At 34.4% G+C, this 17500-nt stretch overlaps 1 protein-coding gene across 2 annotated transcripts in view; it reads right to left on the bottom strand.

Moving 5' to 3' along the window:
* Window positions 1-17500, bottom strand: part of LOC144968321 (dynein axonemal intermediate chain 3-like) — a 43235-nt gene that overhangs the window by 17677 nt on the left and 8058 nt on the right. The window contains exons 3-17 of one of the 2 annotated variants that reach the window (XM_078906574.1): window positions 17493-17500; window positions 16463-16540; window positions 13948-14132; window positions 13483-13587; window positions 11102-11257; window positions 9661-9819; window positions 8677-8834; window positions 8070-8181; window positions 7489-7692; window positions 5527-5700; window positions 4499-4621; window positions 3416-3489; window positions 2931-3051; window positions 2241-2325; window positions 1-48 (exon numbers count right to left, since the gene is read on the bottom strand). The exon at window positions 1-48 is cut by the window's left edge and continues 86 nt beyond it; the exon at window positions 17493-17500 is cut by the window's right edge and continues 89 nt beyond it. In XM_078906574.1, the coding sequence (XP_078762700.1) occupies window positions 1-48; window positions 2241-2325; window positions 2931-3051; window positions 3416-3489; window positions 4499-4621; window positions 5527-5700; window positions 7489-7692; window positions 8070-8181; window positions 8677-8834; window positions 9661-9819; window positions 11102-11257; window positions 13483-13587; window positions 13948-14132; window positions 16463-16540; window positions 17493-17500 (1790 nt within the window). The remainder of the gene's footprint in view (window positions 49-2240; window positions 2326-2930; window positions 3052-3415; window positions 3490-4498; window positions 4622-5526; window positions 5701-7488; window positions 7693-8069; window positions 8182-8676; window positions 8835-9660; window positions 9820-11101; window positions 11258-13482; window positions 13588-13947; window positions 14133-16462; window positions 16541-17492) is intronic. The other variant, XM_078906584.1, reaches the window with a different exon arrangement.

Here is a 17500-nt window from a genome sequence, read left to right on the forward strand (position 1 = left end):
GCATGGTGGATGTTGGATCTAAATCTTTGTTTTCAGTACCAGAGTTCACTAAGATTAAAAACAAAACAAATAAAATATTAATTTCATAATAATTTGATAGCACATTGCAATTGATATCTAATAATTAAAACGTGTTTGTTCTAAAATTATATAAAGTATCAAGAGTGCTGCATTGTACAAACAATGTTACAAAAAGATATGAAGTGAATAGAAAAGTGCCAGAAGACAATAGAGAATAAAAATTTTTTCGCGGCGGTGGTGGGGTTTGAAACTGCGACCTTATTGGTACGACAACTCCGCCTGGCAGGTGAGAGCGTGGCTCTACCGTGTGAGCTATCCACGAACACAAAAATATTCGTTTCAAACTCAAAGTCATTACTAGATCCCTCTCTCACCCACTTCTTGAGACCGCCGATTCGTTCGTACACCACCATCGCGAATAATTTTGACCAGCAGTTAAGCTTAATAGCCAATATTCTCAACACAAACATATAACATAGAAACGATTGAGACATTGAGTATGCTCCGGTGTATGGGGTGAATTTTTAATTCAGAAAAGTGAGTGGAGCAGGCACTTATGTTGGTAACAACAAGATATGAAGTGAATAGAAAAGTGCCAGAAGACAATAGAGAATAAAAATTTTTTCGCGGCGGTGGTGGGGTTTGAACCTGCGACCTTATTGGTACGACAACTCCGCCTGGCAGGTGAGAGCGTGGCTCTACCGTGTGAGCTATCCACGAACACAAAAATATTCGTTTCAAACTCAAAGTCATTACTAGATCCCTCTCTCACCCACTTCTTGAGACCGCCGATTCGTTCGTACACCACCATCGCGAATAATTTTGACCAGCAGTTAAGCTTAATAGCCAATATTCTCAACACAAACATATAACATAGAAACGATTGAGACATTGAGTATGCTCCGGTGTATGGGGTGAATTTTTAATTCAGAAAAGTGAGTGGAGCAGGCACTTATGTTGGTAACAACAAGATATGAAGTGAATAGAAAAGTGCCAGAAGACAATAGAGAATAAAAATTTTTTCGCGGCGGTGTGGGGTTTGAACCTGCGACCTTATTGGTACGACAACTCCGCCTGGCAGGTGAGAGCGTGGCTCTACCGTGTGAGCTATCCACGAACACAAAAATATTAGTTTCAAACTCAAAGTCATTACTAGATCCCTCTCTCACCCACTTCTTGAGACCGCCGATTCGTTCGTACACCACCATCGCGAATAATTTTGACCAGCAGTTAAGCTAAATAGCCAATATTCTCAACACAAACATATAACATAGAAACGATTGAGACATTGAGTATGCTCCGGTGTATGGGGTGAATTTTTAATTCAGAAAAGTGAGTGGAGCAGGCACTTATGTTGGTAACAACAAGATATGAAGTGAATAGAAAAGTGCCAGAAGACAATAGAGAATAAAAATTTTTTCGCGGCGGTGGTGGGGTTTGAACCTGCGACCTTATTGGTACGACAACTCCGCCTGGCAGGTGAGAGCGTGGCTCTACCGTGTGAGCTATCCACGAACACAAAAATATTCGTTTCAAACTCAAAGTCATTACTAGATCCCTCTCTCACCCCACTTCTTGAGACCGCCGATTCGTTCGTACACCACCATCGCGAATAATTTTGACCAGCAGTTAAGCTTAATAGCCAATATTCTCAACACAAACATATAACATAGAAACGATTGAGACATTGAGTATGCTCCGGTGTATGGGGTGAATTTTTAATTCAGAAAAGTGAGTGGAGCAGGCACTTATGTTGGTAACAACAAGATATGAAGTGAATAGAAAAGTGCCAGAAGACAATAGGAGGGATCTAGTAATGACTTTGAGTTTGAAACGAATATTTTTGTGTTCGTGGATAGCTCACACGGTAGAGCCACGCTCTCACCTGCCAGGCGGAGTTGTCGTACCAATAAGGTCGCAGGTTCAAACCCCACCACCGCCGCGAAAAAATTTTTATTCTCTATTGTCTTCTGGCACTTTTCTATTCACTTCATATCTTGTTGTTACCAACATAAGTGCCTGCTCCACTCACTTTTCTGAATTAAAAATACAAACAATGTTACAAATCTTGTTAGTAAATTAAACATAAAATTATAAAAGTAATCAATATCTTTGTAACAGTTCCAATCTGTAAGCAATGGTATAAAGAATATGCATGCCATCAATGACATATCTTTGTAACTCCTCTAATCTGTTATAAACTAAATAAATCTTCTCACATGCAGATCTGTCTCCTTGTCTTTCTTGGATTGAGAATCGCGTTGGAGCATGATCTCCTCCAGGTTCTGATTTTGACAACGTCACCTAAAAACATGATGCACAGATAATTATAATTAGACATCAAACAATTAAGAAGAGATTGATTGTCTTATCTATTATATGAATAATTAAATATCAAAGTAAATTGGATTAATTCAATCAATGAAAATAAATGAAACTTGAATTGTTATCAATTATTCCACAAATCCACACAAAAAAGAACTCATGAAGATAACCATTATATCTTTTTCATTCAAATGGCAAGCTCAATTTAGCTTACAACCAAGGGAGTGCCACAAAAATTGCTCTTTGAAAAAGGAAAAGGTTTTGCTATAATGGCATTTATTGCACTAACAAAGGGTTTGTTAATTATCAAATAAAATTATCGCCTTGCAGCCAAGATCAAAGAGCATTTTACTGAGGTTAGCAAAGTGATTAGGAGTGTTGGTTTTAACTAACATTCAAGCTAAACATTTGTGTAGTTATCAAAATTGTCCTTTACTGTTAGAAGAAAAGTATTTATCTCAATAAATACAATTCATTTGTAGTGAAATAGATAAGCTCTACTATGTCAATGCAATTCATATTGCCTTCAACTCTATATTATTCTTAAATTATATAATTTTTAATCAAAGATTAAATCTGATCACCCTTAGATGTGGTTTCCATGTCAAATCCAGGTATTTAAAAGTGTCTGGTACTCCCATGGGCTGTTTGTGTCCTTTATCTTCGTGGAACTTGGGGGGTTTTGTATCCCAGAAGTTGACACAGCTGAGGATTATTTAAAAATGGGAATTGATACGTTTAGAACGTTGTTGATCGCTATTTGCTAGAAAGAAGGAGGGTGAAAAAAAGGAGGGGAAGGGGGGGTGGGGGAGGGGGGCGCATTGTTTCATCCTCAACTTTGATCATTGAGAAATAAAGAGGATATCTAACAGTTAGGCATTTTGTAATAGTTGCAGTGGAAGTCATTATTTTTCCTGCAGTCAGTTTGAATTTAAATGACACATGGTATGAGCCCAATTTGTTTGTTTGTTTTTGTTTTTGCTATTGTGTTGATTTTTATTTCTCTTGAATTGGAGCAAGTCAGAGTTAAAAAAAAAAACCATGTATTTTAAAACCTAGTAAGACTTACTGGTCAGTAGAACAGCTTAGAAGTTGAGAACAATGGAGAGACGAATTTTCCTGGGGCACACCCATCTTGGTTACCTGGAGTTGTAATGATAAATAACATCAATGATGCAATCAAGTCCAAAGTATTAGTTTGATCTGATCAATCATCTACCATATACTAGCAAATAAATGAGTTAATTTATCAAAACTCAAGTCCACACTCTAAATCTCTATGTGTCTTGTTTAGTTGTGTATTTGTCTTCAACCTCGAATTGATAATGTAGTGTTGACTCCAGAATCATTTTTTATCAAGAGCAAACTCAATGAAATCAAAAGGGATAAACCCTAATAAACATTAAGGGAAATACTGCATTAATACAAAAAAAAAAAATATATAAAGCAGAAATGAAAATCAAAAGTTGAAGAGGGGGCACTAGTGTAAGATAAAAATCTGAAAGAGTGTGTATGTGACAGTGCAGGAGTGTTGGACAAAGCTAGAAAATTCTAAAAAATCAGTCTTCCTAGGCTTGGGATTTTTTTGGATGATTTTTTTCCTTGCATTTTTCTCTCTGCGTTGTTTATCAATGTCATACATACAGCTTTTCAAATCTTTATATGACAGAAACAGTTTGTATCAGACAATGGAGAAATGCAAGTAATTGCCAGCTGTGTTTTACTTTGATTGGCTGTTGATGAATAAAATCTTAAAACATCTCAATGTCTAATGTGTATGTATGGTTATTATATCCAAATCATTAATGCGTCAAACAAATGTAAAATTTTCTTAATATTACGCAACTATAAAATTCTTTGGTTTAAAAAATAGAAGAAATAAGTTCTTTACTGCTTCTTGTTTTTCACCTGCCTACTAATTTCTATAACCAAATATTGACAAAATATTGCTTCATAGTATGCTGACCCATTGAAAAATAGTTTTGGCATTATCTAAATAAGAGCCAATTACTCTTTCACAATTGGAATGGAAGAAAGTCTTTAAAATTTCTTCTTATTTATTGGCTCCTGATAAAATGGCAAATACAAATTGAGCAACAGTTTGATGAGGACTTTATGTTCTTGTAAAGCGAAGAAAGCTATATTTCCATACATGCATGTGATCTGGAAGCCATTGGATATCTGTAACGGGGCCCTTGTGACTGTTGTCAATACTAGAAACAGCACAATAACGGACAATTGGAGTCTTCAAAGCATTTGGGTCTTCAAAGCCAGGCTGAGTGGGATGAGAAATAAAAAAAACATAAAAACAATACAATATATATATATATATATATAATATATATATATATATATATATATATATATATATTAATGAAAGTGTGCATTGTCATATCAAAATCAATCACTAAATAGCATAGCACTTGATAAGGAACATCCAGTGAGAATCATTGCAGGATTATTTTTTCTGTATATGTGAGATAAATTAAAAACGCAAATCAAATCAAACAAAAAAAAAAATCTTATACTTCTCTCCTTCAAAACAAAATCTAGTAACTATTGGGAAGAAAGTCCAACATAACACAAGTATCATGCATCGTTGAAAAGTTAAAGTGAGCAACAAAAATTAAATTTCTTACAAAGAGTAAAATGAGATGTCAAAAGTGGGGTTCGTATCCAGGTCTTTAAGTCTAAGTATTCAACTGTCAAATCCCCAATGTGAAATTTCTTTTCACGTAAATTGATAATAACAGAGCACATCACACCGGATACAATAAGATTGATGGGTCTGAAGGTAGATCTCATTATATATTGTTGGATGTATGGTGTTGATACTAATATGCATTTTTTAACCGAATTTTTCTTTTCTTTTTTTTTTTTGTTGAAATGCGGAATATCTTTTTAGATATGAGTCTGTTGAATCAAAAGTCCCCTGATAACTAATGATAACTTTTTTTTTTTCTATTTCTGTCACATTTCAGTTATATCCACCTAAACTATTATATCTAAAAATAAAATTGCCTTTTATTATTTGGGTAAAGGTAAATCACATACAAGGAACAGAAAATAGTTATTAGCATAAAATAAAGAGGGGCTCTCAGTCTTACTGAAAGAAACAACAGCATATATCACTATGTCTTTGAGGCTTGGAGCTAATAATAAACTACAACTACTACTTACTAAAACAGTTCTCTTTTTGTTTCTATTGCTGCCACGTTGTTGTTTCAGTCTGTCTGCATGACCTGAGATATCCCATAAAACAATCTGGCCATTGTAACAGCCTCCCACAACTATGTTCGGGTCGGTAGGGTTGAAAGCAAAACTCATAACGTCATCTGGAGCCTCTAGAATCAGCTAGAGACATGAATAATAACATTTAGGACGTTAACATGGTATAGATAAGAGTAGTATAAATCGCATCAAACACTATTTTAATATAATATCAAAACAAAATGAACAATATGTCACACCTTGTTATAACAGTTATAAAAGCCACTATAGATACACAATGTTTGTGAAACTTACTGAACGACAATAAAAATTATTATAGATAAAAAAAAAACAGAAGTTAGATATGACATGGACATTTTTTGTTTTCCGACACTTATTCATCCCAGTAAGGCGGATCATTCATAATCCCTTTTACTTTGCTCTATGTATGAACATCAACCTTGGTTACACAAAAGATACTCATTTAAAAATCGTGATCTGAATAATTTTATGTTGCATCATCTTTCCCCTACCTGCTGGAATTCTTTTCAATAAATTTACGTCATGATAAAATTATCATCATTAGAAATTTACTTCAGCATTCTATCTCATTAACAAATTCATCTCATTCCAGTGTTTTAGTAACTATATTATTATGCCAGTGAACAATTTATTTACCCCTCAGTCTTCACTACGACACAGAAATGATTGATATCACTAATTCGTGGAGTATGATATTATACACACATGTGCATAAGTAACTTTACACTTGTTTTGAGTCAATTCATTTCAGTTTTAAAACACATAATTAGACAAACGTTATATCACAGAAATGAGCAATATCTTTAATATATGTGATCCAAATTTCATCAACATAAATGCATAATCCCAAAAGTAAAGACGACCCAAAGAACACAGGCTGCTCTGCTTCGGAAAAAGGGGAAACATTCAACGCAACGAAGTCAGTACTGCATATGACCACACTGATTTCCAATAACTACCTGGACAAGTCTCCCTATAGAGTTTATCAAGGGGTTTATATCATTTGCTGTGACTTCATTCTATTCTGTTTCAACTGCGTTCTAAAGCTCGTAAGCATAGCTTGCTTGGCACTGCTGTTCTTTTTTATGTGTTTTGAGATCACAGAAATGCTCAATAAGATTAAGGTCTGGATTTACAGCTGGCCATTGGAACATCAAGGTCTTATTCTCAGTTAGTTGAAGTTGCACAGAGGGCCTTTTCTTTCTGAGTCCAGCGATTGCAAGTATCCCCACCATTGTCCAACTTAAAATCTTGTCTATCGGAGCAATGTCAGAGACATAAGAGAGGGGTTGGTTGTGTGTCGAGCAAATGTTCGATCATCATTGGTCGTTGTTACTCGGGGTTGACCTGCCCGCCTTTGATCCCTAACATGGCATTTCATTTTTGAATTTTGCGACAATAGAATAGCAGGTAGGTCCAAATTAAAAAGCTGTGCCACCTCAACGACTGGTGGTTTAGCATGAATTTGCCAAGTAGACGAGCTCTATCTTTGAGGCTCAGTTTCGGTATGTTTTCGAGAGTAAAATAATTGAAATAACAGTAATTATAAAAGGATTTTACTAAGATAGTATTTTTGGCATGTTAATGCGTGACTGTTCTTTTGAGGACTTAAGAAATTTCATTTTCCCAATTGTTCCTATAACAATTCTAAATGATTTCATCTTTGTGTCATTTCTGAAGACAAAATATCAAGTTGTCTTACAAAAATATTCACTATCCCCGCTATGATCGAAAGATTGTAATATAACTAAGCATACATGTCTCATAATAATTGCTCTTTTGGGTGATAAAAAATTCTTGACTCTAACATGTTGTTAATCTTTAGTAATTTAGCATACAAAAATGTAAAGTTACTTTTGCAGATTTGTATATAAACTTATAGAAACTAACCTGTGGATGAATTGGGTCAGCAAAACTCCAGATCAAAACCAAAGATGGCGTCATGATGACCTTAGCTGCTTGGTCTATTCTTTCATCAAATGACAGCTTCTCTGTGACAGCTGTAGCCACAACACCTTTGACGGTCGGATGCCATTGGATCCATTGAATTACTTTATCTTTGCTGAATTGAAGGTCGGTGAAGGATTGGTATTCCTACAGGAATCATTGAGCACAAAAATAAATGAATAAATCTACAAATAAATACATATATATAAATAAGGAAAGAAAGAAATATATAAACTAACAAAGAAGTATATAAACAAATAATAAACTAATAAATAAATAAATAAAATCAATCAATGGAATAAATAAATTAATTAAATCAAATAATAAATGAACGTTAATCAATTCTCATCAAAAACAGTAATGTGAGATAGAGATGATGAGTATGATTAAATGGATAAGCATTTACCTAGCTAAATAGGATAAAAGAGGGCAGAGAGAGAGAGAACAATTACAAAAGATAAACAGTGTTTATTAGGACTAAAACTATAGATGGAAGTAAAGGAAATGATTGGTTAAGTACATACCTTAAGGTGGTTGTCAGCCTTGCTGCCAAATGTGTCATCTCCCTCTCCAAGATGAATCCAGTCGATGTGAAAAACGTTCATAATTTCGTTCTGTTCCAATGCTTGGTGAAAGCTGATCACAAAAGGAAATTGTATGGTGATTTCAATTTTGGAATTACACACTTGAGCTTGAGCTTTGAGCTATTTCTATATAGTGCAATATCCACTAAATGTGCTCAAAGCACTTAACAAAGGGTCCCTGACCAACATCAACACGTAACATATAGAGCAAGACATGATGCCTGTTAGGCAATATCAATTTTTTTTCCAACAGAGACATCACTGTTAATGGCCAGGTACTCATTTTACACCTGAGTGTGGTGAGATAATGTGAGTAAAGAGCCTTTTCCAAGGACTCAACTATGCATTGAGCAAGGCTCGAACCCAGGACCGTCTAATCCAAAAAGATTTTCATACCACAAGACCACATAGCCGCACTTCCTCCTCAATCACAACAACTAACATAACCAATCCTATTATAGGCATCACCACCACCACCACCACCACCACTAACATCACCCCCATCATTATCATCATCATCATGAAAAATCAAGTGAATAACACTTACCTATTTGCAACATTGTTCACAAATGTGTTAAACCCCTCTGATTTACAATACTGTTCCTGTTCATCCTCTGTAAATTCTCTTGGGTATGTTTGACTGTTCGCATTACGGGGATACTTCCATGTGGTCTGAGTGCCTTGATCTACTTGATCAAATATTGCCTGAGGAGGACCGTGTAGATACATTTCACAAATGACTCAATACTGTAATTTAGGAAGTATTTTGGTTACTCTATTCAACATAACATCTCTGAATCTAACCTGCTCGTCTTAATGTACACCAAGTAGTAATGATTGCTTGGGACCGATACATAATTGGATAAAACACAAGTGTTAGAGTGGTGAGAGGTTAAGACATTACACTGTGACCCAGGAGGTCTGGGTTCAATACTCGCTTCAGGCACTTTCATTCTTTCCTTGGGCGAGGTTACTATTAACCTCCAATTTTCTCACTGTGATGGCAGGAGTTATTCTTATTGATATGATTTAATTTTTTTGGATGTATTATCTATAATTTTTGATGATAGGAATATATGACAGCTTCTGACAATGCCATGCGGAAAAGCGTAATTTAAAAAAAAGCATTATATACAGTCATTAAAAGACAAAACAACCTATAAGGAAGCCTAGGGTTGAACTAGTTTGTTGTCAGTTTTTATTTCTCTTTGTTTTTCTTTGGTTATTCAAAAAGACATTAAAATGGTATCATAGAAGGTGATAAGCTTGTTCTGCTTCCCCTGAACACAGCGTATTATTGTCCGCATTACCAGAATCTAAAGGTGCCCAAATGAACCAATATACATATTCTTGTCAGCGCATATTATTTTAATTTCTCTATTTTTGTCCCTGTGTCCATCATATTGATCAGATTTTAGATTTTCTCACAATAGTGGTTTGAAGATTTACAACCAGATGATATTTAGAGATAGTTTTTGAAATAACAATAATTCTTGAAAGGTTAAAAAGGCTTCAAAATTTTCTCTTTTACCTGCACTGCTTTGTCCAATTCAATTCGTTTGATTTCAAAGTTTTTATCGTCTATTGGTGGGCATTCAACATATCCATCTTTGACATCTGCAACACTTCTATCCTTGAACGTCACAGGTGCACCAAATTCCTTGCGAATTCTCTTAGACGACACTTTAATCTGAAATATTAATAAGGAAAAATTCATGAATAAGTAGGTATTTCATATCATGCAGCTTTGTGATCTATTGGTGTTACACTCACTTTCAGACCTGTAGGTCCCTGGTACAAATCTTGCTGTGGGCGGCACAATGTTGAGTCCTCAGAAAATGCTCTTTATTCAAATCCTCTCACCATATTCACATGTAAAATGAATACCTGACTGGTAAAAGCATGGATAAGTGCTTCATGTCTCGTCCTACATCTTAAGTCCTGTTGTTTGTTTGGGACTCCTTGTAAAGCACTTTGAGCACATTTAGGGGATATTGAACTCTATAAAATCTCAGGTTGAAAGTTATTTATTCCATTACAAAAAAAAAAAAAAAAATCATTGCGGAATTATATCAAATTTCAATCACAGTCTTTGCATTTCAAAAAAGGTACAGTGGAATCTCAGCATAACAGTGATGGTGAGACCAGCCTAAAATCACTGTTATAGCCGAATTTCAAGGGAAATAACCCAAATAACCCAAATCACCATTTTAAAACTGTTTTTAGTGAGTGTTTCTCTCTCTCACTCACAAACACACACATACACAAATTATTCAGAAACAAGGCCAAGCCTAGCTCTCTGTTGCCTTTAACTGTAGGTTTACCTGTGTGTAATGTGGGATAATGCATTGTATTTGGAGATATGAAGTGGGTTTCGGCGCTCCTATTGTAACCAATTAGGCTTTTTAAAGTCCCTTCTACGAATATTATAGAAGGTAGATTTTACTAAAGGCAAAGAAGAAGAAAAAATCCCTAGGGATTTTTAAAAACCCTGTTATAATCGGGCCCTTGATATATCCAGACCTGTTGTACATAGGTTTCATTGTATATTGTGTTATGTTCAAAGTAAAATTTAAATTACAGCTACAGTATATTTTACTTATTTTTTAAAGATTGTGACTTTAAATGCCAAAAGCTCCTGCGCTTTGTGACTGGTTGTAAAACTGTTTGTTATGAACAAATAATTCAGAGCAAGATCTGCATTTATTGGTTAATAAGCTCAATTTCATTGAAAAACTTTTCCACGTTTAGTTGTTTTCCATTAAATTGATATAAAAGCTTTTAAATTGAAAAAAAAAGAGCGAAAGCAATGTCCAGTAAACGTTTTAATGTGATCAGATTCCTATTTAATATTACTCATTGCTATTTTCTCTATTTATGAGTCATGAATAACTTACTAATTATCTTATATCACAAGGGAACAAAGGAAAATAAGGTCAACATTGTGATTATGTAATATGACATAAACCTACCTTTTCTCTAGTTTCGTGGACTCTACTCTCATTAATTTCCTTCTCACTGCCTTGTGACACCCATTCCTTTGGCTCAGGTGGAATATATTGATAGACAGTTGTATCTTCTTCCTCCTCTTCCTTTGCTCCTTCACCTTCAGCTTCTTCTTCTGGTACCTGAAGATAATAATTCAGAAAGTTGTTGGTAGTGTATTTCAAAACTACCCATTAAAGGATTAAAGACTGATCGAGGACCAGGGCAAATGCTCACATTTACTCAGAAATGAATTTTCCCTCTCCCTCTCTCTCTCTCTCTCTCTCTCTCTCTCTCTCTCCCTCTCTCTCCCCCCCCCCCCCTCTCTCTCTTTGGACAGGCAGCTGTTACAATTAAAGCAGGTAATGAGAGAATGTCACTTAATCTGATCAACTGCTTAATTGGAATGATCTATTAGTTAATCGAAACGTACTCCAGATAATTGGATTGATTCCGACCTTTATCAAACATTATTTTTATTTATTTGCCCTATTTTAAATTTACGCCCCCCCCCCCCCCTTCAAAAAATATTTTAAAGAGAATATAATGGTATTAGTGTGGGTTCACAATCAACTATGCTAATGAACCAATTACAATCAATTTCCTTTTTAAAAGTCTTATAAGCTCGACTTCATAATGAGAACATCTTGGAGAGCAATGAATAGCTAATAAAAAATAGGCAATGTTGCAAATTGTAGGTTTTTTTTTTTTTTTGTTTGTTTTTTTTTCTTTTGCGGAGCTACGTTCTTGGATGAAATATCTAATTTCTTGTAAATTAGGGTGAAGCAACTTTCACGTGTCTTTGATTTATATTGGATGTCTTCGGGTCATAGGTGTAATGACAGGTCTATGCAAAATGCTTGGTGAATAGATATTTACTTGTTCTCTATGTCATCATCACGACAAACATGCAATGTTGAGCAATATTGAATATCATGAAAAATAGAGGGTAAGACAAACTATTGAAGGGAAATTCTGTACCACTTCTGTTATATATTTCTACAATTACACTATTTCAGATGCCACTACAATTATTACAGTGCACCTCGATTACAATAAAGTCGATAGGACTGGAGGTCAATGTTTGTTATAACCAAGGTTTCGTTGAATCCGAGTTATCATTTTTGACATTATTATACAAGGTATATAACCTCGCAGAATTCTAAGAGTACCATAGACCAGAAAGAAATCAAACATTCTGGTTCTTATTGATGCAGGCCAAAGGTCCAGAAAACTGTTGGCAGAAGTTAAAATTATGAGAAAACTGAACTATTGTGGACATGTTTGGAGACACAACATCATCCAAAAATCAGTGATAGAGGGAAAATTAGCTGGCAGAAAGGCATGAGGCAAACCAAGGAAGTCCTGGGTAGGAAATGTAGAGGCAACAACTGGCAGGGTAATTAGATTATTTAATGTTATATGCTTTAAAAGTCTTTTTAAAATAACTCTATGATCCCAATCTACCATATGCATACAGACAAAGGCAAAGTTATCCCCTTGTGATGTGGCTATAAGAGCCACTGCTGCGGGCAATGAGCCACGCCACCACACGCCATACATGCACGCAATGCCCCCACCTCCATCCCTATGCCCTGACTTTTAGTGTATTATATTAAAGTGGTCTATCAGACCATAATGGTGTGTAATAAAGCTCAGTGTGTTCGGAAAATTATGAAAAAAATTTTCATACCAGACTTGTCCCCAATCAGCATGTTTTTTTTCAATTTTGATTACTTTGTTGTAGCTGAGGTGTGTAGTTATGAACTTCGTAGAATGAGAAGGGGATTTAGTAGTGTCAAAGAGCGGGAGAAAAACTTGGGTTTTAACAGCTTTGTTAAATCTGAAGTTTGATTGGACCAAAGGCCGCTGTATGTACTGTATATGTGTGCAGTCTCGACATATTGCTCCAATACGATTCAATAGTCTGATGTCTCGCGCCCGGCAATGGCGGCCATCTTGGTTCTAAACAAAGAAAATCATTACTTTTTATTTTTCATGCTGGCTAGAACTTTTCATATGCCTTGTGATCAGAATGTGTAAAAGTCAAAACATGATCAAATTTATGTTTTTTTTTTTTCCTCTGGATACACTCTTATGCTCGCCAGAGAAATATTTCATACGGGCGTCCGCCATTGTTCCGATAGTTTAGAGCCAGTGTTACTAAGTTACCATGCGTCATTAGGAAGGAAGTGATGTTACGACTGTTGAAAAGTATTATAAATCGCATCTGTGGAATCCATTATTTGTATACTGCTTCATTGGAACGATCTCTGCATAACAGCACACACTATTCCAATTAAGTGGCTTAAACTGTATTCTTATTCTTATTTTGTCATGCTTTTTAAAAGTAAAGATGTAATCAAACCTTGAGAAGGATTTCTCTTGCTTCCTCTGACAGGGCGATGATGAAGTTTTGACCGTGTTTGAACTCCGCATCATACACGATCAAGATGTCATCACCAGGATAGTCCTGAAAAAAAAAAAGAGATTGAAGAATTTATAGATTAGCCTTTTAGATCACCCAAATGACTCTTATGTCAAAATCTAAGTTAAGAGCATAATTCAAATGAATTCGAATGTTAAGAACACTTAAATTTAAATGGAGTTACATCAATCACAACTTTTAAACAGTCAACTAGATTGAATGAGTGAGGATTGGATAAACAAATAATAAATCCATAGTAGAATATTGTATCAAATCAATAAACAAATTTAGGAACCCAAAAACAAAATAAATAAAAACAACAACAACAACAACAACAACAACAACAACAACAACAACAACAGCAACAAAGTCAAAAACATTTTTTTAAATATATTTGTTTTTTACCTGAATTTGCTGTTTGAAAGGATGAAAGTCGCAAACAGCAGCTCTCATTCTCATATCCTCAAAGATGTCAGATTTAGGAATGAATTTAAATGGATTTTCCTCAGTGACATCCTCATCACATTTACAATTATAAAGTTCTTGTGTCTTTGATGTCATGAACAGGGGAAAGACCTTGTCAGGCAAAGCTGGAGGTAAACAATTGATTCATGAAATAATAGTTTTCTGGCAAACCAACGTAATATTTATTGTAGACACGCGTGTCTCTAGAGTGGAATACAGTACCAAATCATATGTTTCACACCAAAAAAAAAAAAAAAAACAGAAGAAAAAAAAACAAAACAAAAACACAAAAACAAACAAGTGAAAAAATGAGAACATCACTGGTTTCAATATGCGTTAAAAGTTAATTGTTTGTTGCAGGTTTAGAAAAAGAAAAGCAAAACAAAAAAAAGAAAAACACAACAAACAAACAAAAAAAAACGAACAAACAATCAAAAAACACGAAAAAACAACAACAACTACACACACACACACACACACACATACACACACACACACAAAACAACACACATCTGGTAATAAACAATCTACATTTAGTAACTATGTCTACATTACATTGAGAAAAAGAACACTATGACAGAGAACAGTTTATCTTAACAGAAGAGACGGATTCGTGTTTGTTTAAACCAGAATTCAATTAAGGAAGAAAAAAAATGGGACTTGGTGAAAAGTTTATGTTAAACGAATTTGATCTTAAGCAAGTTTATTTTATCTAGACTCCAATGCAAAAGCGATCCTTAGTTTTCAGCAAAGGTGACTGAAATATAAAATAAATGAAAAGAAAAACAACATCAGTTCTCATTATACTATATATTTCAATAGCTATTTCACTTGTTGCTAACGTGATTGTCTAATACAATTTATCATTTCTGAATATATCATGTATGAAACAACTGTTGTCTGTTCTTTGTACAATAGCAATAAAAATTGTTCTATCTAAAAGCATTGGATAAAACAAAAAATTGCTTACAACGGTTACTTTTTAATCTCTTATCGCCTCCACCATCATTCCTGAAATGATACCGTGGCTTTTCCTTCATTTTATTTTTGTTTGATGTTTGATATCTGCTTCTATTTACATTTTTGCATGTTTCAAAGAAGGCAAAAATAGCAACCAAAAAAAATATATACTGTAAAATACTTGGTTGTCACTATGATAACAGTGAAAGTGCCATCAACAACCATTGAAAGAACCCATTGAAATACAAGTCAGAGGAATGGTCAACAAATCGCAAAAACATCTTCAACCTGGGTCTGCTACATCAGAGTAAGACTTTTCAAAATTGCCTAACCCCCTCCATCACAAACACCTCCTCTTTTACGCACAGAAAAATAATAAAACAGAAGTGCAATCTGCATTTTTATCCTTTTCATTTTATCTTTTCCGAATGGGAAAATAAATGATAATTATTCTAGCATTATTGATTGCCCATTGTATCATTCTCATATTAAGGAAGTAGTAGTTCTTTACTGCCATAGATCCCATTTGCCTGGAGTTTACCCAGTCGCTATACGGTTAAATGTGTAATAAAATTGCTTGCTACCTATTGGATATGATTTTACTCAACTTCAAAATACTATCTGTCAGAGCTAATAAACCCAGCTATCGATCACTGCTGGATGGTCAGAGGAAACTGTGTAGAATGCCGCCTATCTACGAAAATACCTTCACAAAGCCTGGTTCCCTGCTTAAACCTATCGACCTAATTTACGTCGAGTTGTGAGGGCAAGACTGTACAGTTGTAAGGCAAAGACCACACTGCTATAATACAGCGAGACATAATAGGATATAGTAATGAGCATTGCCATTTAAAAATTCTACCATCATGGCCATGGAGTGTTTAGCTCTGAATGAATGGGGTTGGTATACCCTTTAATCTTATTCATACTGTAGTCAGCCTATACTTTTGCAATGTTTAAAAAAAAAAATCTTATCCGCTCTTTAGCTCTCCTACCAAAACAAGACAGTTACCCCAAATGGAATATTGTGGACAGTGCTCTACAAACAAACAAAAAAAAAAAAGGTTTGTGCATCTCTTGTATTTAGGCCTGAACCCAGATCGGCAATTAGGATAAGATCACTTCCCGAGATTTAGGAAGGACTCTTCCAGGGCTCCATTCCAGGAAGAGGCAATGAGGGGCTGCCAAGAGACCAAGATTCAGATCTATCTATTAGTGACCACTCTAAACAAAGGTAGCTAGTACTGGCCTGTTTGCATCATTTTCATAAAGGACAAAAAATATGTTGGAACTATGCAAAATGACATGTGTTGGATGTTGGTCTTTGACAGTGCACGGATGTGGTCTGCCTTCTTTATATATTGGATGAGTTATTGACACGCATTTGTATTGTTAACCTTATGTTGTTGCTGCCTTTCAAATATATCAAGCCAATTCATCATCATATAAAACAAATTATTATTTGCCAATCATACAAAATATATTACATATATACCGTTAGAATCCTCAGCCACAGCTTCCTCTACTACCTCTTCCTTCACTTCTTCTTTGGTTGCAGTCTTAGCCTTTGAGCCTACAAATAAAATGTATATATTAGTTTCCGAGCATCATTGGTCATCACTGTGAAACCTTGGTTGGAAAATTGTTGCTCCCCTTTGAATACAAGATTATTGATTTCTATGACATGACACAAGACATAAAACTAGAACTCAGGTGGTAACTGTTTTATATAAGCAAGTGAGTAATACGTAAGTATGTATGTTGGTAATAAGTTAATGAGTTAATAGGTAAGTAACTAAGTAGATGTACATTATCAATTAAATAAGCAAGCATTTGGTAAAAAAAAAAAATCAGTAATTATCCAACTTAATAAATTTATACGTTCTCTACACCCTGCGGCCTCCTCAATCTCTCCATACTAAAAATGAGTCGCATCCAGAAGTCAAAAGGCTCATTTGGCAAAAAAATATATTAAAAAAAAAAAAATACAAAATAACTTTAACAATTTTTATTTTTTATAATTTTTTTTTTTTTTAAAGCAATATTACAGTCCAATAGAAGTCATAGAGAGATATAAGGCTCATAGGTATTAGGACTATTTTATAAAAATAGAAGATCTGATCGATTGCAAATCTATTTACTTTATAAAATGCAGTCAAAATCTATATCAAAAGTCATATTATATGAGAGAATGGAATTTTAACTGACTGTTAAAATATGAAAGTTTGTGTTTTAAAATAAAAAATGATTAGGATTTTTTCTCTCTTTTTTAAAATTTTTTCTTTTTATTTTCCTCTTTTCTTTTCTTTCCTTCTTTTCTTCTTCTTCTTCTTGTTTTCTTTTTTTTTTTTTTTAAGATATACAAAGTGAAATTTCAATCATTTATTAGCTTTTAAATGAAAATGAGTGTTGATAAGATTTTGCAAAACCTTTTGATAAAATTTTTATCAGTTCAGGCATTTCTTTTTTTCCAGTTACAATAAGAGAGAAATCCTAATTTAGGGATGAAAAAAAGTATCTCCTGCCTTTCTTT

The sequence above is a fragment of the Berghia stephanieae genome, chromosome 1 (assembly GCF_034508935.2).
Source record: "Berghia stephanieae isolate SIO BIC M18660-M18661 chromosome 1, UCSD_Bste_1.3, whole genome shotgun sequence".
Taxonomy (NCBI): Eukaryota; Metazoa; Mollusca; class Gastropoda; order Nudibranchia; family Aeolidiidae; genus Berghia; species Berghia stephanieae.